General features: G+C 37.7%; 1 protein-coding gene across 5 annotated transcripts in view; it reads left to right on the plus strand.

Annotated features, from left to right (window-relative positions):
* RPS6KA3 (ribosomal protein S6 kinase A3) overlaps window positions 1-22,916 on the plus strand; it is a 106,227-nt gene that overhangs the window by 80,166 nt on the left and 3,145 nt on the right. For 3 of the 5 annotated variants that reach the window (XM_007469306.1, XM_007469308.1, XM_007469307.1), the window contains 10 exons: window positions 4,625-4,713; window positions 4,910-4,974; window positions 5,051-5,153; window positions 7,111-7,235; window positions 8,849-8,971; window positions 12,312-12,401; window positions 14,360-14,518; window positions 16,597-16,758; window positions 20,689-20,765; window positions 21,539-21,656. In XM_007469306.1, coding sequence (XP_007469368.1) covers window positions 4,625-4,713; window positions 4,910-4,974; window positions 5,051-5,153; window positions 7,111-7,235; window positions 8,849-8,971; window positions 12,312-12,401; window positions 14,360-14,518; window positions 16,597-16,758; window positions 20,689-20,765; window positions 21,539-21,656 — 1,111 coding nt within the window. Of the gene's footprint in view, window positions 1-4,624; window positions 4,714-4,909; window positions 4,975-5,050; window positions 5,154-7,110; window positions 7,236-8,845; window positions 8,972-12,311; window positions 12,402-14,359; window positions 14,519-16,596; window positions 16,759-20,688; window positions 20,766-21,538; window positions 21,657-22,916 lie in introns of all 5 variants that reach the window. The other 2 variants (XM_007469305.1, XM_007469304.1) reach the window with 1 other exon arrangement.

Genomic DNA, 22,916 nt, shown 5'->3' on the forward strand with positions numbered 1-22,916 from the left:
TAGGGAAAGCGGTGCTGGTCCAGTAGAATCTCTCCAAGCAGAGTAGACCATTGTTCTTATATAGGGTTTGGGGGAAGGGTGGAGTTCAAGAATTGGCAGGTTTTCAGGGCCTAAAATGAATTGACATCATCTGTAAGTGTGGTTACTTGGGTGGGACTCTTGGCACTCAGGTGTGGTTATTGGCGTCAGTTCATTCTTATTTGGCTAATTTTCACAGATGAAGAGCAGTTACTGATTCGTTGGTTTGCAAAAACAAAAAACTCTGTTCACCTAGGCAAGTTGTCTTTGATCAATTGAATGGTTCTGGTGCCTCTCTTGTTACCATGGTTACATAATAATTAGTCTTTTCCCAGGAGTGTGAAGTTTTTTTATTCTCCTTGTGATATTTTTTCACTTGTTACTTTATCCTGTTTTTGGTTAAACTTTTTTGGCAACATTATTTCATAGCTCGTGCTTTTGCACCCTGTTGCATCACATCAGGAGGCTTATAGCACCATGTTGCCCCACTTTAAGTGATGAACTCCCATGGTTACAGCTGATCCCTCCATTGTAAAGTTCCCTGTCAGGCTTTCATCTAATAGTTTCATCCACTGATAATCATTACTTGAAACAGTTATTTTATTAGGGATTTTAAATTGTGTATTTTCTATTACTGTTATTCCTTCACTTATTAGCTGGTATTTTCCAAAACAATGAGCTTTTCCTCATCAACTAGGGCTATTTAGTTACCTTGAAATAAGGCTCAAACAAGATGAGCCCCAGTGGGGGTGATGTCCAATGAGTTGGGATTTTATGTTAGTTTTGACTTTTTCCTTTTCCTTTTTCACTATAACGAAGTCATGGGATTTAATAATCAGTGTGATTCAGCTAATTGCATTCATTATTTTTAATGCCCAAATTGTTCTTTTTCTGGCCACCTTTTAAATGTTCTCGTTACCCAGTGTTCCATCTCTGATATGCTTTTCTCCCCGCCTGGACTCACTTTCCTGACTGACATCAGTCTTTCCAATAACTATTGAACATTTTAATTACTCCCAAATCACTCTTTCTTACCTTAATTTACCAGGCACCAGACCTTTATTTCCATTTACTCACCTGCATGACTTAACATTTTTAAACTAAATTTATCTTTGTTCGCTGTTCTGTTCCTCTTCTTGTATTCCCAATTAGCAGCTTTTCCATGTACCCTATCTCCTAAGCCAGAAACCTGGAAATCATTCTTGATTTCTTCCTCTCTTGCATACAAAGGTATTCACCCAATTCACTCTCGAAAATATTTCACTGTCCCAGCCTTCCTTCTGCATTGCACTGCTTACAGTTCTCAGATCTCCTACCCATGGTGATCTCCTACGCACACTATAGGGCTGAGTTTCTAAGTAGATTGCCCACTGCCTACCACCGCTTCCCACTCCAGATCATTCTATACTTCCCTTGGAGTTCCCTCTTGAAAATAAATCTGGTCCGTTAGTCCACTGTTTAAAGACCTCTGCTATATTCCTGTTACCAAATACGGCAGTGTTTCCCCTCGTTTCTGTTGTTCAACAGAACGCTAATTCTACAAGATGTTAATAGGTATTCTCTGAAGAAGAGGTGCTAAAAACAAATGTTTAGAAAAATACTGATTTCATTACTCTAAATTTATCAGCCTTTTATATGCAACGTATTTTATTTTATGTCTCTAACAAGGGGTATAATAGATAGCATTCCACAAACTCACTGGATCATGAAATAGTTTTTTGTTGTTGCTAAGTGTCTAGGGAAATTAATATTATTTTGTAAAATATTGGGGGACACTGGCCAAACTAATAGATTCTCAACCTTTAAATTGCATTTAAGGCCTTTTACAATCTCCCATGTTAAAATAGATATTCCCTACTGTTCCCTTAGCACTCTTTACATGTGTCCTTCTGAATTTGTCTCTTAATGTACTAGCATTATCTATATCTGTCTTCCCCACTGATTGTGGGCGGGGGGGGGGCTGTCTTTATATCTGTATCCTAAGCAGTGTCTAGCACATAGTAGCTTCAATAACAACTCACTGAATAATAAATGGATCTATTTCTGAAATAGAAATTTCTCTGCTGGCCATTTTCTCCAGCTCTGTTATTATTTTCATACTTACAGGATCATTGGTTTCCTTAATTTGTAGGTTGAGAAAAAGAGTAAAATTATATATTAGAACTGAAACAGACCTTCAAGCTCATCCAGGCCAGTGGTTTTCAGACTGTGTGCCACAGACATCTTAGATGTTCCACAGACCCCTTTCCCATCAGCTCCTGTTCCCTGGAGGGCTATTAAAGGGAACGGGAGGAAAAAAATAGGTGTATGAAGCACATGTTCTTTTAAATGTTTTAAATGTTGGATTTCTTAGATTCCTATTGAGAAAGGGTTCCAAGTATACAGTTTGGCAGGCATTAATCTAACATCCAATCCCCTTGCTCATGAAGAACTGGTAACAGGCTCAAGGGGATTGGCTTTCCCAAGGTCACAGAGTTCTTAGTAACAGACCCAAAACTAAGACTCAGATGATCTTACTTCTACAGTAGTGCTTTTTACAAAATTCTGAAAAATGAAAAAGTTCATTAGAAGATTTGGGGCTAACATTCTGTGTTCACACAAAAACCTAGACCCAAATGCTCATAGCAGTTTTATTCGTAACAGCCCCACACTGGGCACAATCCAAATGTCCCTCGACAGATAAATGGATAATCTGTGGAATATCCTTGTCATGGAATACTACTTAGCAATAAACATGATTGAACTGTTGGGACTTCCCTGGTGGTGCGGTGGATAGGACTCCATGCTCCCAATTCAGGGGGCCCGGGTTCAGTCACCGGTCAGGGAACTAGATCTCACATGCATGCCACAACTAAGAGTTCATGTGCTGCAACTAAGGAGCCCGTGAGCCGCAACTAAGGACCCCACCTGCCGCAAGGAGCCCACGTGCTGCAATTAAGACCTGGTGCAACCAAATAAATAATATAATAGATAGATAGATAGATAAATAAATAAATGGAATGAACTATTAATACAACAACTTGGATGAATCTCAAGGGAATTATGCTGCATGAAACAAGTTACATACTGTATGGTTCCATTTACATGGCATTCTTAAAATGACAAAATTATAGAAATGGAGAATAGATTAGTGGTTGCCAGAGGTTAGGAATTGGGGAGGGAGGGAGGTGGGTGTGGTTATAAAGGAGCCACTTGAGGGATTCTGGTGGTGTTGAACTGTTCAGTACCTTTACTGTGGTGGTGGATACAGGAACTTAGAAATGTAATAAAATGGCATAGAACTTCACCTCACAGCTGTCAGGATGGCTATCATCAAAAAGTCTACAAATAGTGGTCGCTTTGGCAGCGCATATACTAAAATTGGAATGATACAGAGAAGATTAGCATGGCCCCTGCGCAAGGATGACATGCAAATTCGTGAAGCATTCCGTATTTTTACTTTGTTATACAGCAGAAACTAACACAACATTGTAAAGCAATTATGCTCCAATAAAGATGTTTTTTTAAAAAAAGTCTACAGATAACACACGTTGGATGGGAATTCCCTGGCGGTCCAGTGGTTAGGACTCCGTACTTTCACTGCGAGGGCCCAGGTTCAATCCCTGGTTGAGGAACTAAGATCCCGCAAGGTGCATGGTGTGGCCAAAAAAAAAAAAAAGCACACATGTTGGAGAGTATGTGGAGAAAGGGGAACCCTTGTACACTGTTGCTGGGAAAACACTAATTCAGAAAGATACATGCACCCCAGTGTTCATAGCAGCACAATTTACAATAGCCAGCACATGGAAGCACCCCAAGTGCCCATTAACAGATGATTGGATTAAGGAGATTTGACATACACAAACACACACACACACACACACACACACACACACACACACACACAATGGAATATTACTCAGCCATAAAACAATGAAATTCTGCCATTTACAGCAATGTGGATGGACCTTGAGGGTATTATGCTAAGTGAGATAACTGAGACAGAGAAAGACAAATACTGTATGATATCATTTACATGTGGATTCAAAAAATAATGCAAATGAATGTATATGCAAAACAGAAACATTCACAGATATAGAGGACAAACGTATGGTTACCGAAGGGGAGATGGAAGGGGGGGGAGGGACAAATTAGGGGCGTGGGATTAATAGATACAAACCACTATGTATAAAATCAATAAGCAACAGGATATACAATATAACACAGGGAATTATGGCCGTTATCTTATAATAACCTAAAATGGAATATAATCTGCAAAAATACTGAATCACTATGCTGTACACCTGAAACTAATGTAATACTGTAAATCAACTATACTTCAATTTAAAAGATGGCATAGAACTAAACACACACACAAATAAGTGCAATGAAGATTGGAGATACCTGAATGAGATCAGTGGATTGTGTCAATGTCAATATCCTGGTTGTGATATCCCACTATAGTTTTGTAAGCTGTTACCACTGGGGGAAACTGGGTAAAGGGTACATAGGCTCTGTCTGTATTATTTCTGATTTTGAATCCATAATTATCTTAAAATTAAAAGTTTATTTTAAAAATAAAATACAGATACCTCCAAAACATAAAATATATGGATTTATTATTTAGAGCCAAACTTGGGATGCCACAGTTTTTGAGTCCTGAAGCCCAGAGTCTTTTACGAATGCTTTTCAAACGAAATCCTGCAAACAGATTAGGTAAAATTTTTAATTAATTTGTTTCTTTTATGTGTTTGTTGGTGTTTGTTTTCTAGGGGGGAGGTGGATATTTGTGTTTGTTGTGGGATTATGAAATAGTAGGACAAATGTTAAAAGTGAAGACTGAATAAACGATATATATATTTATCCTTGAAATAAAATTACCATTTAATCAAAACTAGTCAATTTTTGATAGGCGCAGGACCAGATGGAGTTGAAGAAATTAAAAGACATTCATTTTTCTCAACAATAGACTGGAATGTAAGTATAGAATGAAAACTTGCTTGAAATTTTTTTTATAATTAACACATGTCTAAGTCTCTTTTTTTCCCTCCAGAAACTGTATAGAAGAGAAATTCATCCACCTTTTAAACCTGCAACTGGCAGGCCTGAAGATACTTTCTATTTTGATCCTGAGTTTACTGCGAAAACTCCCAAAGGTAAGGAGAAAACGTGAAAACCCAAATATAAGACAATATATATTTTTTTCTTGTTCAATCAGAAAATCTTATCTAGTATAACTCTATATACTGTCCTCATTTCTTCCCTTCATACACTACCCCTGCTGTAATAACTAGATCATTAGTAAATCCTTTATAGCATTTTATAGAAGTTAAGATCCTTGTTAAATCTTTTAGCAAATTATGTTGTACCTTAAACTTTCATACAATTTGTGTGAAAAAATTATTTGGTTGTGCGTTTATTTACCTGTAGCTATGTTCACGTGAAATACTACAGCATAAATAGTGCCCTTTAAAATTCTAATATTATATGGTATTCTGGAAGTACTTACAAAGTTCACATCCCAAACATAGCTTGAACTTTATGTGAGGTGTGATAACTTCAAAATGATTCATATCCTGTATCAGGCTTTATCCTAAAATTGCACAAACAGTGACTATTATAGAGAAGTGATCTTTGAAATGGTAAGTTGTATTTCATTCATTAGTGTGTGTATTATACATAATGGTGTTTTTCACTCTAATGTTCTCTCATTTAGGTGTATCAGATCCCAGGTTTATCATTGACAAGCAAATAAATAGAAAATGTACTTGCGTGTATTTCCCATAGAGTGTATCATTCAAACCTTGCTATAAAGCTTTACAGCCAAAAGTCTAACAACCTATATTAAGCATTGATGGATGTTTATTTTTATAAGGCAGCCTTAGAAATTTGGATTAACACATGAACAGAATTTTATCAAATGTATAGACAGTGATATGCATAGAACTGATGATATATGGTAATGTTTTACTTTGCTTTCTCAATACAACTTGTCCTGATAGAGGAAAAATCTTAGAATAGAGCAGTTCTATATTATATTCTGCCCAGATAGATTCTCTTAGCAGAAGTCTTCAGTATAATACTGTCACATTGACATAGAATTCACTAAAAAATATATATTGCTGAGAATATCAAGCTGATTTTAAAAGAGAACTTTATGTGGAGTTGATGTTTAAGTAGATTTACCTGTTTTTTGCTTGCCTTTAGCCTTTATAGTATGTTTATAAATATTAGTATGCCTAATTGTATGTTTATATTTATGAATAACATATTTATTATACTTGTATTATTTCTTTTTATAGTGAGCATTAACTATATTGTGAAAGTATTTTTCTGTTTTTGTTAATGCCAGTAGATTCCACATAAATAATTTGAATAACAATACATGTCATGTCATAAAACATTTTAAGGACTACGTACTGTGATTGTCCTAGTATATATATATATATAATTTATATATATATATAAATTTGATCTTTTATATGTATAATAATTTTATCTTCAGTTTAGATTTCTAGATTCTGACATTATGTATTGAGACCACTGGGCTAAATTCCTTTCTCCTAAATTATCTGCAGATCAACCTTGTATCTCCCCCTAACCAGGAGCCATAGCATTGTTAGGTTATTATTTAGGGCTGTACTGTCCAATGTGGTAGCCAGTAGCCATATGTGGCTATTTAAATTTAAATTAATTAAAATTAAAAATTTTGTTTCTTAGTCACACTAACCACATCTCGAATTCTCAGTAGCTACATGTGGCTAGGGGCTACTGTATTGGGCAGCACAGATAAAGAAAATTTCCATCACTGCAGGAAATTCTTTGGGACAGTGCTAATTTAGAATAATATTAACCCAGTAATTCATTAATTTAGTATATTCTTCAAATGAATTAGCAATTTTCTGGGCTCTGAGGGACTAGGATGTTAGAGTTTTGATGGCAATAAGCCATCAGGACAGATCTGATACAGTGCCTTCTTTAGTTATCCTGGAAACACTGGATACCTGAGAAGTGGATTTCCAGAATAAGTGAGAACGGTCATAATGTTGACGATTCTTCCCTTAATTACCTTTCAAAGCAATTACTTTCTTAGTAATTTATTATTCTTTTCAGATTCACCTGGCATTCCACCTAGTGCTAATGCACATCAGCTTTTTCGGGGGTTTAGTTTTGTTGCTATCACCTCAGATGATGAAAGCCAAGCTATGCAGACAGTTGGTGTGCATTCAATTGTTCAGGTGAGTGAATGTCTAAGTAATTTTAAATTTGAAATGTTGTAAGATACAGTTCATTGTGTGGATAATTATGTTAGATTTGATCTGCTGACCTTAAGTGAGCAGCTTAAAATACATTTTATATCATTGACATTACTCTTAGAAACTCCTTTCATGTACCTTTGAAAAGGTTGCATGCGCCAGAATCCTGGATACCTATCTGACTTGAAAGTAGAATTCTAAGAGAGTTGAGATAAGTATCACCATCTTGTTGTCTCTCGTCTCCTGTGCCTTAGAATGTTTATTGGGCCTAATTTGTTTCATCCTCTGTCTCTGTTAGATCAGCTATGGTGAGCTGAGGTCTCCTAGTTCACTGATACTTTAGAACAGGGGTCAGCAGACTTTTTCTATAAGGACCAGGTAATAAATATTTGAGGCTTCATAGGCTATATGGATCGCTGTTGCGACTACTCAACTCTGCTGCTGTAGCACAAAAGCAGTCATAGATTGTATGTAAATGAATGAACGTGGCTGTGTGCCAATAAAACTTTGTTTAGCAAAAACTGGTAGTGAACCAGATTTGGCCCACAGGCCATAGTTTGCCAACCTCTGCCATAGAAATATATAAGAAATAAAAATAAACTTAAATTTTAAGTTTTCCAAGTTTTGTGTCCTTGTTCTTTTGGATCCCCATTGTCATTAGGAAGAAATGGTTATGGGTACTGCCTTAGGGTACCTCCCTCCTTATCCCATCTGTTGATCAGAGTGGGAGAAAAAGGAGCTACAAAAGCAGGTTTCTGAGTGTGTGTTTGTAGCAGGCGACTGCACTGCTAAATTAAATGTTATTAGAGGAACACAAATAGTACAAACCATTAGATTTATTTCTTCCCATCGTAGTATCATGGAAAGATAAATTTAATTCATCTTCTTAATCATAGAGGGAACTAGATACATCTTTTGAAGCACTGAATTGTTTTTAGGGTATACTTAGTGCTTGAATTTGCTTGATGATTAAGTTGCTTTTGCGCTAAAGTTTTTTTCACAAGTCAGTTATCTTGCTTTCCACTTTCTAGAAAGCCAATTTAAGCACTGTTTTTTGAACAAAGTTCATGTTGAAATAGTCTGTCCCTTTTACTATGACAAGCATGTGATGAATTCTATAGAATGTATGTTTATGATTTCTGTGTGGTGCATCGGAGAGAAGAATCCAGATGTTCTAATTCTGAATCCTCCTAAATCTTTTCTTCTGTACCAGAGGTTTCAAATGTCTCCCCATTTGCAAAGGTATTTCAAAGACCTGTAGCCGTTTGGGGACTAGAATGGGGCATAACCACTGGCAAGGCTGTCGGCCCCTTATCACGTAGCTCTGTGTTTCTTGTTGTACATATTCAGTTTTTTCTTTTCAACATAAGCTTTTTTTAAAGGCATATTTCTTGCTGTGCATTGTATCATAGACACTTCAGAAATGCACAGTTGTAGAAGAATATATGCAGAAAAATTCATTTTTATTTTTACTAAATTCATTTATATTTATAGTTAAGGCCAACAGTGCATGCTGAGTAACATGTTTCTCTATTATGTAATGTACCGAAGTCATTACAGGGCTCTTCATCAATTTATAATTGTGTTTGTAGCAGTTACACAGGAACAGTATTCAGTTTACTGATGGATATGAAGTAAAAGAAGATATTGGGGTTGGCTCCTACTCCGTTTGCAAGAGATGTATACATAAAGCCACAAACATGGAGTTTGCAGTGAAGGTAAGTGTTTTTAGATTTCAAATGCACCTCTAACAGTTCTTATTCATGCATGCTAGTACCAGTTAAAAATTACACTCTTCTTTGGTAAGTGTGCCTTTTGTTATAAAAAGGTAAGGTAATTTAAATGTCTGGCTAGTGATCTTCAGGGATCTTAATCTAGAACCGTAGATCCTCCCATGAGCTCAAAAGGTAAGGCAGCATACATCCAGTTTGCGGAGGGCAGTATCACTTTACACCTGACCTGGTTTTTAGTAGCACCCCGTGTACTCTCAGAAGTCCCCCGTTTATGGTCAAGATGTCAGGGAGTTCCTCGGAATTACATGCCAAATTTTGTATGTTTACATTTTTATGGCAAAAATGTTCATACCATCTTTCACATTTAGAAGGATCTGTGAACCAATAAAAAATAAGAACCACTGTCATAAAATATATTATCATTAGCTGTTTTAAGTTCGTCAAGCATCCTAAGACAGTAAAGATTTTCTAAGCCAAAAACCAAGGCACATACCTCTATAATAAAGTTCGAGTCCAAACCTTTAGTTTTAAGTGAACAAATACTATATTCAAGTTTCTGCCTTTTCACTTCTTGAGTTGGAGGCCTCTGCTCTCCCATCACAAACAATTCAAGAAATGTCTAAAGCTTTCAACTTAATTTGAGCCTTAGAACTAGTCTATAACTATGGGTAGCTCGTGTTTAGTTAGTGGGGAAAGTGGCATTAATTATTATTACTTCTATCCTTCCACCAATCTGTCCATTTATCTAGATCTAGTATGATTTTACTGTGTAAAAGTAAAAATAAATGTGCTTTATTTATGCATAGCAAATATCTGGGAGGACACACCCAAAAATTGCTGCTGCTATTTTAAACTTGGATGTAATTGTTCTAAAAAGTCATCAGTGTCTGTAAGGCATTCTGTCAGTTATAAGGATGAACCATAGAAATACATTTTAATTTGCTCTTCTACTCAGTGAAATGTGGGGTACACAGAAATTTTCAAACTGCACACATGAAAGGAGAGAATGTGAATAATGTACTTGGTAGGCAATTTAAGAATGTATCTTGCCAACATAGACACATCAGAAAAAAGCAGAAGTGTCCTGAGGCCCCCTTCAAATTATAGAAACCAGGAGCAGTATACCAAAACCTTGAGAACATCTTCCAGCTATATGTGGATTCTTGTGACTTAAATTAGATCCCTAAAACCAATCCCAGCACTTGATTCTACTGAAATTACTACATATCTAAGATTCACAAGCAGAGTTATGGATATAATGTAAGCTGGGCTCAAGATTAGCAGATCAGAGAGAATGTTGCCCAAAATAAAACCTCCCCAATTCTCTGGTGGTCCAGTGGTTAGGACGCCACACTTCCACTGCAGGGAGCACGGGTTCAATCCCTGGTCCAGGAACTAAGATCCCACAAGCCATGTGATGCAGCCAAAAAATAAGTAAATAATAAATTTAAAAAATAAAATAAAACCTCCCAATGTGTTCTGGTTTTCAAAAGACTAACCCCAAATCATCTCCCTTGAGTCAGCATGTCTATTCCATGTACCTTTCCTCTTAATCATCCATTTGCCTGATTCTACACTATCATTTGCAGTTGATCACAGTGGACGCCTGTATGTTTGACTTACCTGTTCTCCAAATAAAGAACTGTTTTCACAACTAAATCCATTTCAGATAGCAGATTTGGCTCATATTGAGAGTTGCAAGCTCTTTCCTAGGATGCTGAAGCGTTTGGGTATTTATTGCATGCATAATTACTAAGCTGTTTTAAAACTGAAAGTATGAAGGTCACAAAATTTATTTCAGACTACCTTTTGGATGAAATGAAAGCACAGCTTGTTGCCTTTTCTTTTTTTTTTCCAGTTTTTTTTTTTTTTTTTTTTTTTTTTTTTTTTGGCTGCATTGGGTCTTCGTTGCTGCACAGCCTTTCTCTAGTTGGAGCGAGCGGGGGCTACTCTTCGTTGCGGTGTGTGGGCTTCTCAGTGCAGTGGCTTCTCTTGTTGCGGAGCATGGGCTCTAGGCATGCGAGCTTCAGCAGTTGCGGCACATGGGCCCCAGAGCACGCGGGCTTCAGTAGTTGTGGCTTGCAGGCTCAAGAGTGCAGTCTCAGTAGTTGTAGCGCACGGGCTTAGTTGCTCTGCGGCTTGTGGGATCTTCCCGGACCAGGGATCGAACCCGTGTCCCCTCCACTGGCAGGCAGATTCTTAACCACTGTGCCACCAGGGAAGTCCTTGTTGCCTTTTTAAAAATATAGTGTTACTTTAACAGATTAAAACGTTAAGAGAAGTATTTTTAAGAAGCAGGTGACATAAAAGAGTTGGAAAGCTAAATTAGTATTTTAAAGGGCTTTATTGTAATAATTAAACTTCATTCTAGCCAAGTAGAATTCTAGGTATGGTATTCTGCTTAGCTTTCTGCCTAGCTTCAAAAATAAAGTTTGTTCTGCATAACTATTAATTTTTTATAAGTAGCTTACAACTGATGGGATATTCCATTGAAGCATTTTATTAAAGAAAGTAAATTCAATAAACAAATGCTAATGGTGGTATTATAAATACATCTTGCTCTTAATTATCTGTATTGATAGGGGTTAGAAGTTAACTGAGGGCTTCTCTGGTGGTGCAGTGGTTAAGAATCCGCCTGCCAATGCGGGGGACATGGGTTTGAGCCCTGGTCCAGGAAGGTCCCACGTGCTGCAGAGCAACTAAGCCCGTGCGCCACAACTACTGAGCCTGCGCTCTAGATCCTGTAAGCCACAACTACTGAAGCCCACATGCCACAACTACTGAAGCCCGTGCTCCGCAACAAGAGAGGCCACCGCAATGAGAAGCCCGCACACCACAATGAAGAGTAGCCCCCACTTGCCGCACCTAGAGAAAGCCCACGCGCAGCAACGAAGACCCAACACAGCCAAAAATAAACAAATAAATAAATCTTCTTTTTGTTTTTTTTTTTTTTAAAGTTAACTGCGTTCCCAAAGGTGTAAGACATTGAAGGCTGGAAGAAAGATACGTTAACTGTGTTCTTGGTACCTTTTCTTGAGGCCTTTGATTTTTTATTAAATCCTAAACTTGCTAAAAACTTAAACTAGACAGACCTGGTTTGAATGTGACTCATGGCATAGAGTTTACTTTACAGCCTTGCCATCTGTATAAGACTGGCTTTCAAATTTTGATTAGACAGTCTGGCCAGGTACTTGAATAAAAATGGTTGATAAATTGCTTATAAATACAGTGTTTACACAAAATAACACCTAAGCCTGTAGCTGTAAATACTTAACGTTTATACTGTATAGTTCATGAGATTTTATGATAAATATTTGCCTTTTAGATTATTGATAAAAGCAAGAGAGACCCTACAGAAGAAATTGAAATTCTTCTTCGTTATGGACAACATCCAAACATTATTACTCTAAAGGATGTAAGTAGATTCTTTAACGGAGATCATTTGACTCAGTTGTCTAACTCATATTTGGAATGTTTTCAAATATCATGTGGTAGACAAAGAATTCGATATAGTGAGTAAAAAAAATAAATTAGAGGCCAACATATATAGCATAATTCCAGTTATAGAGAAAAATGTTGAGTTAATTTTTCTGCCTTTAAGAAAAAAAGTATTACATTATTGCTTTTAATATCAGTATTTACTGGAATACTTGGGTATTAATTATGTTCAGGATTGACAAGTCTCAGGCTCCATAGGCTCCCCAAACTGTCTTCCACAGTACTGCCAGAGAGAGCTGTCTCTTACATCTAACCATGTTACTTCCCTGCCTACGGTTCATGTTCCCCATCACCTCTGGTCCCTGCATTCCTCCGTCTGTAGTAGTTTTCACACTTCCTCACACACCCTATGCTCCAGCCATGCTCAAGTATGTACAAATTTTTCTTAACATGCCTCGTTTTCTGCTGCTGCTCTGTCTTTGAATTTATGATTCACTCAATTGAGAATGCCATTTCCCTTTTTTGCCTGGCTAACTACCACACATCTGAGACTTAGCTAAGGCATTACTTCCTTCAGGAATCCTGCCCTGCCCATCACCACCCCCCAGACAAGTGAAGTTTCCTTTCCCTGCTACTTACAGCTTTCATCATAACAGAGGTGTTGGCAAAGGGTGCGAACTCCTCAGGCAGCATTAAGTCCTCTCTTACTCATGGTGCCCACATAGGCTCAAAGGCCGTGTCTGGGTATTGTAGACCAGAAGTGTCATGTAGCCAGCTAAGCCAGAGGACTCCTAAGGTACCTTTCACCTCTGAGGTTCTGTGAATTCCAACGTTTATCCTCCCTTCTCCTTCCTAACTGAAACTCTAATTTCCTCAGAATAATTTATCACTGTTCATTGTTAGAGGAGAATGTTAACTTAGTCCCATTAAATGTTTCACTTAAGTGACTCTTTAATTAATATAACCTCCAAGAATCCAGCCAAGTAAATTAAAAAAGAAATGTAGAAAACACTTTCTGTCAACCTTGCCTGGGGAACTCCCTAAGCTGTTGCTATTTTTTACATCTTTGCTCCTTCCTTCATTTCAAATTCCAAAGTCTCTAAAATTATCCCCACTTTTGTTACAGCATCTCCAACATTTTTTTGAACTCTTATTTCTATGTCTGTTTCTCCCTACTAGAATAAAAACTTTGAGGGCAGGTACCTTATTTTCTCCATATTTGGGGCCCTAATACATGGTACCTGTTAGGGAGCTAAGCAAAGGTGTGCAGTAACTCTAAGAGAAGAGGGGAATAAAAGGGCCTGAAGTTTAAGGAGAGGGTTATTTCAGTTTGGGATTGCCTAGAGTACAAATCCAAAATTACAGTGAGCTTTCTTTTTCTACGTTAGGAGTAAATTGGTATGCTTCTGCGTGGTTGAATGGAATTTCTCTTTGCTACTTAATCTTCCTACTTAGTTCTTGCCACAGCTTGTCTTTCGATTTAATCAAAAGCAGAATAATTCTTTGTACTGTATGTATAAATACAGAAGTTCTGCAGTTGCAGAAGTTCCAGGAAAATCACAGCAGCGTGTCTTTCTACCAGTCCCTCCCTCTCATCATTAGTAGGTAGAAAGATCAAGAGGAACACACCCTAAGAGCAGAAGTTCAGTGCCCCTTCGGATACCATACCCATACTTATTTTGATTGCCATGAGTTAAGGTTCACGGAAGGAAACTAAAGGTTATTTTTCTGACATTCAGTCTCATCAATTCCTATTTTAATATTTTTATGTGTATAAAATTGTTTGCAAATTTTATATACTTCATTGGTTGTGATAAGTAAAAATTTCCTTGTATATAAAGTGAGTTTTAATTTCTCTTTTACTATGCCAAACTGTGTGCTGAGCACATGTAAAGCTTCACATAATTTTTTACATTTTGCTGTTAAATGTTACAGGTATATGATGATGGAAAATATGTGTATGTAGTGACAGAACTTATGAAAGGGGGTGAATTGCTGGATAAAATTCTTAGACAGAAATTTTTCTCTGAACGAGAGGCCAGTGCTGTCCTGTTTACTATAACCAAAACTGTTGAATATCTTCACGCACAAGGGGTAAGTCTTTTTAACGTTTTACACACACACACACACACACACACACACACACACACACACACACACAATGTGTAATATCTTATAAAATTTGGCATAAAATACCAAATACCCTTTTTCTTACCTTTTCTTTCTTAATGTTTGAGCTGAAATTACAAAGGTAGAAGTTAGTTTATGCCTGTAATGAAAAATATATTAGCTTAATTATCCTACTGTTCTTCCTCTATGTAGACTTCTCACATTGAGCTTGAAATTCTTTTTTGTTTCTTTCTTTTTTAATTTAATTTAATTTAATTTTTTAACTTTTTATTTTATATTGGAGTATAGTTGATTAACAATGTTGTGAGAGTTTCAGGTGTACAGCAAAGTGATTCAGTGATACATATAAATGTATCTGTTCTTTTTCAAATTTTTTTCCCATTTAGGTGGTTATATAATATTGAGCAGAGTTCCCTGTGTTATATAGTAGGTCCTTGTTGGTTATCTGTTTTAAATATAGCAGTGTGTACATGTCATGAGCTTGAAGTTCTACTTTGAAATTTTAGCTTGTTTATAAACATTAAATTTTTATGCTTCCCAAGAAGTGAGTGAGATTTTGTGACCTGGAAGATGTAGCACCGTTTTTGCTGGGCCACTGTGTACTTTTGAGAACTGGGCCCATTTCGAGTTTAGAAGTGAACCAGAGAGTTATAGGTTGTATTCACTTATAAAAGGAAATCCTTCAAACAGATGAGGCCAAATAGCCACCTGGTTTCTGGATGGTGGATGCTTTCCTCCTTTCTTCCTGCATATAGATTTTTAGTAAGTGGCAAAAAAAAAAAATCATATTTTTAAAAGAAGAGAAGTCTGGGAGGGAAGGGGAACAAAGGAGAGATGAGGGGAGGAAGGAAAGAGAACAGCAGAGGAGTGAAGAGGAATGGGAAGCAAGAAAAGAATAAGAGATCTCTTCTTAAGGAGTTTATTTTCAGTACGTTATTCTCGTTTTCTTTGCCCCTAGAAGCTAACAAATGGAATGTGTTAATTTAATTTTAGAGCTTCTTGACTTGTAGCTGCTCAACATTTGCCTAGTACTGGGATTGGAAATTGGTAGAACTCAGTTTTCACTGAAGAATTTGTGAGTTTGCAGTCATCTAACTCTTCTATGTTCTTTTCTCAGTGCCTCAGCAGTAATTAGTTATTAAAATGGTCTGGAGAAACAGTGTTCCGGATGTTAGGACCTAAAACTGAGGTTATTGATTAGAACATAGACTCAGAATTTGGTGATGGAGGAAGCACATAAGTCTAATAAGGAGTGTCAGAGAGGCTTATGATAAAAGAAGTATTCAAGTAGGTGATTAAAGGGGGAAAGTAATACAAACTCTAAAGGAATGGTATCTTTTTGTGTTTGTGACATTGTTACTTGGATATCAAGTAGGCAGTACTTACATAAATCTGGGAGGGTTTTTTCCTTTTTACTCCTAAAACCCATGCCTGTTCCATTGAGCCTGTCTGTATATGTTTGTTGTGTTCATCCATTGTACACGCCATTCCCTCTACTTAGAATGACTACCCCCACTCTTCTGGCTTGTTCATTCTGTTCTTCAGATGTTGGATCAGTTGTTACCTCCTCTAGAGACCCTTCCTGACCCGCCCGAGTTATGCCCCATCTCTCACCTATTTATTCTCGGCCTCCCTTACTACTAAGTTCCTAGCATATAAAGGCAAGGATCTTACAGGTCTTGTTCACCAAAGTATCTGCAGCTCCTTGTATAATACCCTGGTACATGATTCACATTCCATAAATATTTGTTGAACGATGAATAACCTGGAGACAGATATTACTGCTATTTGCATTTTTCCTTAATCCGCTTACTTAATTGGACAAAGAGGGGGAAGGTAAGTACTGTTCTTTCTTCCTCCTCTCCTTGCCCCAGTTCTGTGTTGCAGTTATATTACACTGTCAGCATTTTATAATGTTGGGATAATGTAAAGGTTGGCACCCATCATCTTGTTAAGTGCATTGCTTGACAGTTTGTGCATAAATAATTTTCCATAATGGAAATGTATTGTTAATGCACCTCTTTAATTTGTATTTCAATTAGGTGGTTCACAGAGACTTGAAACCTAGCAACATTCTTTATGTGGATGAATCTGGCAATCCAGAATCTATTCGAATTTGTGATTTTGGCTTTGCCAAACAGCTAAGAGCAGAAAATGGTCTTCTCATGACTCCTTGTTATACTGCAAATTTTGTTGCACCAGAGGTAATTGCGAAAGAGTTTGCTTGCAATATTTCAGTATATTTAAAAACTCATTTACTGTGTTTACTGTAGAATAGTTAATAGTTGTTTAATTGAAGAGTTACTGAGCAAATAGTTAGAATAAAATGTCAGCCCTTTTTCTTCTGTTGGTAGTTCATCCTGTCATCAATCCACTACTACCTATAACGCTTTTCCGGCTCTGACTTCTGTCTTTCTGCATAATCACACATCTATAGCTAACTACTATCACTGACACTTCCGTGCTTGTCAGTGCATGGAGTTAAATGGAAACTAGCTTATTCTTCCCCTTTCCTAACACCCTTCGAATTTCCTGGTTTTGTCACCATCTTCCTTGTATTTGTAAGGCTAAAACACCATGGGCTCTTCTTGTCTTTAGCTGTATAACCAGGTACCATCTCTTTTATCCCCTGCAACCGGTTCAGGGCTCTTCTGTTCACAGAACTACCATCCTAGCCCCTGCTTCCCTCACCACACCCCCAGATGACTGCCGCAGCCTAGGTGCACATTGCTTCCTTTTGTCATTCTGTGATCAGTCCACAAAGAAGCTACAAAGCTGCTGAAGTCTTCTTCAAGCACTGCTTTGATCAGGTTGCTTCTTTTCCTAAGAAATTGCAGTTCCCCACTGTAGCAACTCTAAAATCCACTGCTTTGCCCTCAAAATTTCTTGCCTTTTGATTATCACTGTGTAAAAAATTGTAACTACAATGGTTAATCCTAATATAGGGCTTATGTGCCAGTCACATATATTAACGGATTTCATCCTCAGAGATACAATTTATATATAATAATTCATTCTCATTATAACTTAGGTGAGTACTTTTATTTGCATTTTATAGGAAACCAGGTGCACACTGAGGGGGTGATGCCATTTGCCTGTGGTCAGATCTAGATCTGAGCCCAAGCAACCTGGCTGCAAAGTCTGTGCTTTTACCATGTGCTAGATATTTCACAAGAATTGTAATAGTTGATAATGTTAAGATAGTTGGATCCCCCCCTCTGTTTTCCAAACTTTTTGTAATTTTGTTACTTTTTAGATAGAAAAATATTTTGTAAAGATTATTTGAGTCTGTTCTCCCAGAGATACTAGAACTGATGAGGGACAGATATTTTTCTTCTTTGTCCACATATCCACAGCCTCTGACACACAATGGTGTCCAAGCGTGGCCCCCTAATCCAGCCATCGAATTTTTCCTCATGATTGTTTCCTGCTTCATATAAGCAGTCTGCTTCTTGAAATCACCATGTAGCTTTTATGCCTTGGCACACTGGAATGGTTTTTTCTTTTGGAATGTTTTTTGCTTTAGACCCTGCCTCTAAATTCTCCTTCAGGCAATCTTCAGTGATCATACTGTCCTTAGACTGACCTCTTAATTCTTTGTCTCCTCTTTATCATTTAGTCATCTGGGTTAAAACTTTAAAGTCCTCCTGAAATCTTCCTTCTCTGTTATTTCTCCACATTTAGTCTGTTGCCAAATCCTTTCCATTCTGATTCCTAAATATTGTAGACCCCTTTTCCCTTACCCCATACATCCAATGTTTTTTAAAAATTTTATCTTGCCGTATAACATACAGTAAGATATTTTTTTTAATGCTTTTCTTTTTTAAAAAATTTATTTTATTTACTTATTTTTGGCTGCATTGGGCCTTCGTTGCTGCTGTGCGCGGGCTTTCTCTAGTTGCGGAGAGCGGGGGCTACTCTTCGTTGCGGTGCACGAGCTTCTCGTTGCAGTGGCTCCTCTTGTTTCCAAGCATGGGCTCTAGAGTGCAGGCTTAGTAGTTGTGGCACATGGGCTCAGTAGTTGTGGCTCACGGGCTCTAGAGCACAAGCTCGGTAGTTGTGGTGTGGCACATGGGCTTAGTTGCTCCGTGGCATGTGGGATCTTCCCGGACCAGGGCTCAAACCCATGTCCCCTGCATTGGCAGGTGGATTCTTAACCACTGCACCACCAGGGAAGCCCTATACATCCAATCTTTACTAAGTCCTTCCCATTTTATCTTTATGTCTTTGGCAGGCGGATTCTTAACCACTGCGCCACCAGGGAAGCCCTATACATCCAGTCTTTACTAAGTCCTTCCCATTTTATCTTTATGTCTTTTCCCCTTCATGTCCTGCCTTACAAATTGCCTCCTATGAGGTGGCCTGTCTCCATTCTCTCTTCTTGCCAGCATTTCCTCTATGCCTTGAGTTATCTTTCTGGTATACACATCCACTTATTTGATTTTCCTCTTTAATGCTTCAATAACATCTGATTGCCTGCAGGGAAAAAAATCTAGATTACTTAACAAGTTTTTTATAAAAAGCTCTTCAGTGAACTCCCTAGCGGTCCAGTGGTTAGGACTCAGCACTTTCACTGCTGGGGCCCAGGTTTGATCCCTAGTTGGGGAACTAAGATCCCGCAAGCCGTGTGGCGTGGCCAAATGAATAAATAATTTTTAAAGCCTTTAAAAAAGCCCTTCAGTCTCTCTAGTAACCCCTGTCTGAAAATCTGGCCACACTGAACTTGCCTGGCGCTAAGCAGGCTCTGCTCTCTTGCCTCTGCCCTTTGAGTGTCCTCTGCCCTCCCCCACCTCTTCACTTTGCCTCCTGAATTCTTACTTACAGGCCCAATACAAGCAGGCTGCTCCTAGCTTTCCCTCTCTCCCCATATCAAGAATGAATTGCTTCCTCATCTTTGTACTCATATCCTTTACACATATAGTTTTGTTAGAATACTTATCATGTTGAATTGTTAACTATGTATATATTTATTTCCTTTGCCAGATTCTGATTTTCTTAAGGAAAACAGTTGTTTTGTATTTGTCACAGTTTTTTTTTTCCTTATTGAAGTATAATTGCTTTACCATGGTTTGTTAGTTTCTGCTTTATAACAAAGTGAATCAGCTATACATATACATACATTCCCATATCTCCTCCCTCTTGCGTCTCCCTCCCACCCTCCCTGTCCCACCCCTCTAGGTGGTCACAATGTATTTGTCACAGTTTATGCCTGATAATAGTTGGTGATTATTAAATGCTTGAGTAAATCAAATTATATATATATAAAAGAACCGTTTTGCACTATACCATTTATACTTAGTTATATGTTTTCTTAATTGTTTTATGTTAATCGTTTCTGCAGCCCCATACAAAATATAAATACATTTAAATAAGAAATTTACCTTCAGTTTATTTTTATAGTCCACTCTGTGCCACAGCAGCATTCAGTAAATTAATTTGAATGTCAAAATTTAAATTTATACAATTCTCACCTGTGAACGTGTCTGACATAGGTCCATGGCCAGAGTCCCAAGCAGTTGTTAGTTCACCGAGAGAGAAATAAAGTTTTAAGCTTCAAAATGCCGGGGGCTTCCCTGGTGGCACAGTGGTTAGGAATTCGCCTGCCAATGCAGGGGACACGGGTTCGAGCCCTGGTCCGGGAAGATCCCACATGCCACAGAGCAACTAAGCCTGTGCGCCACAACTACTGAGCCTGAGCTCTAGAGCCCGCGAGCCACAACTACTGAGCCCGTGTGCCACAACTACTGAAGCCCACGCACCTAGAGCCCGTGCTCCCAACAAGAGAAACCACCACAATGAGAAGCCTGCACACCACAACGAAGAGTAGCCCCCGCTCGCCGCAACCAGAGAAAAGCCCGCTTGCAGCAACGAAGACCCAATGCAGCCAAAAATAAAATAAATAAAATAAAATAAATTTTTTAAAAAAGATTTAAAATGCCAAAAAAATTTAAATTTATGTATATGAATTACTAGTGGTAGAAGGTTCTAGAATAGGATTACTATATTGCCTTGTTTGTTAATCATGTTCTCTTTTTCTTGTGTGCATTGATTTAGGAGATACAATTCAGTTCACAGCCTATCCGAATCTATATAATAAACAGCAGTGTGTTAATACTAATTTTTACTTTTTCTAGGTTTTAAAACGACAAGGCTATGATGCGGCTTGTGATATATGGAGTCTTGGTGTCCTCCTCTATACAATGCTCACTGGGTGAGTATGTACCATATGTTGTAAGCATTCCTTTATCAATATTTTGTTTAAATTATATAGGTTTATTTTTTTAATCTCTGCATTGTAATATCTTTCCTTCCATATTTTCTCATCTTGTTTAATAATACAATCCTATCTCTCTCTCTCTCTCTCTCTCTCTCTCTCTCTCTCACATTTATAGCTGTATCATTACTGTTCTCTATAGTGTACTGTTATTAATGTCTTGAGGTCATAAGTTGATTTTTTTCCCATATCTTTTTTGTAGTCTAGTTATGTCATAAACATATACTGGTTTGTTTTGTTTTGTTTTTTTTGCGGTACGCGGGCCTCTCACTGCCGTGGCCTCTCCCGTTGCGGAGCGCAGGCTCTGGACGGGCAGGCTCAGCGGCCATGGCTCACGAGCCCAGCCGCTCCGTGGCACATGGGATCTTCCCGGACCAGGGCACGAACCCGTGTCCCCTGCATCGGCAGGCGGACTCTCAACCACTGCGCCACCGGGGAAGCCCCATATACTGTTTTAAATATTTTATTCTATAATGTGTCATATCTTATTTATATTATTGTGTATTAAATCTAAATTAATATTTCATAACTTATATCTTGACCTGGTGCTTTATGAAGCTTCATGTTGTTATTTTTTTACTTTAGTAGGTTTTAATAAAGTATTACGTTAAATGAACTACTTAGAGTACTTTTGGATACTGCAAATAAATATAAAAATTACCAACCAAAAAAGTTTTATTCATTAGCATTTTAATTCTATTATAAATTAGTTACACTCCATTTGCAAATGGCCCTGATGATACACCAGAGGAAATACTGGCACGGATAGGAAGTGGAAAATTCTCACTCAGTGGTGGCTACTGGAATTCTGTTTCAGACACAGCAAAGGTAAGTATGGCTTCCTATTAAAAGCTTTTGAGAAAATAATTTTTCATAATCCCTAGTGAGAAAAAATAATACCAGTTAGAAACTTGTTTATAAAGTTGTATTGAAATGATGTTACAAAATAACTCGAACTCAAAAATTGACCACTAATTTTCTTTCTTTCCCAGAATATATTGGTTTGGCTTTATTATCTATATATCTCAAACTACTTCTTACTGATGAACATGATGAATAATAACGGTGGTGGTCTTCATGATTTGTGTGTCTCCTCTGTGCCTCACACTGCACTTTACCTAAATTATCCCATTTAATCCTCTTAACAACCCTGTAAAATAGGTGGTAGTATCACCATTTCACAGTAGGAAACCAAGGCCCAGAATTTTAGTGTGAACTTATCCTCAGTTATACACCAGGCACATGTGGATGCTCAGAAATAAATAGCTGATTCCAAAGCCCTTGTTCCCGAGAATAACTACACCATTTTCTATTTTTGGTCCATATTATGAAGAAAGGGGTCAATCTTTTTCACAGTAGACAGTAATTTAGTTTTTTTTTTTTTTTCTTGCGTTATGCGGGCCTCTCACTGTTGTGGCCTCTCCCATTTGCGGAGCACAGGCTCCGGACGCGCAGGCTCAGCGGCCATGGCTCACGGGCCCGGCCGCTCCGCGGCACGCGGGATCCTCCCGAAACGGGGCACGAACCCGCGTCTCCTGCATCGGCAGGCGGACTCTCAAGCACTGCGCCACCAGGGAAGCCCCCAGTAATTTAGTTTTATATGTCTACTTGAAATCTATTTGGAAAGCCTTTCTCGCTGGAAGACCTGCCATCCCCTGAATAACGCTGATTTACTTTCTAACCTTGCTCTAGTTTCACTTTTTTTTTTTTTTTTTAGTTTCACTTTATTTAGAGAAAATTCTTTTTTAAAAAGAAGAGCAGAGTTTTTCATTTCAAAATAAGGAAAACATACAGGAGATGAGGAAGATACATATTGGTAAAAAGTGCTTGCTCATTTTGCTTAGAGGTGGATGCTTGAGTTGAGGTGATTGCATTAGTAAATAGGGTATGTCAGAAATTTTTATAGATACTTTTGGCATAGAGATGAAGCCTCAGTTGACCAGCTTAATGCCTGTGTAGATAATATTTAGTTTTGTAACTGTATTTAAAATGATATGTTAGCCTTTCCCCTTGTTTAAACCAGATAATTCATTTTTCTGGGTACTTGTTTACTTTTTTTTTTTTTTTTTTTTTTTTTTTTTGTGTTAC

This window comes from Lipotes vexillifer, unplaced genomic scaffold (assembly GCF_000442215.2).
Source record: "Lipotes vexillifer unplaced genomic scaffold, Lipotes_vexillifer_v1.1 scaffold1442, whole genome shotgun sequence".
Lineage (NCBI taxonomy): Eukaryota > Metazoa > Chordata > Mammalia > Artiodactyla > Lipotidae > Lipotes > Lipotes vexillifer.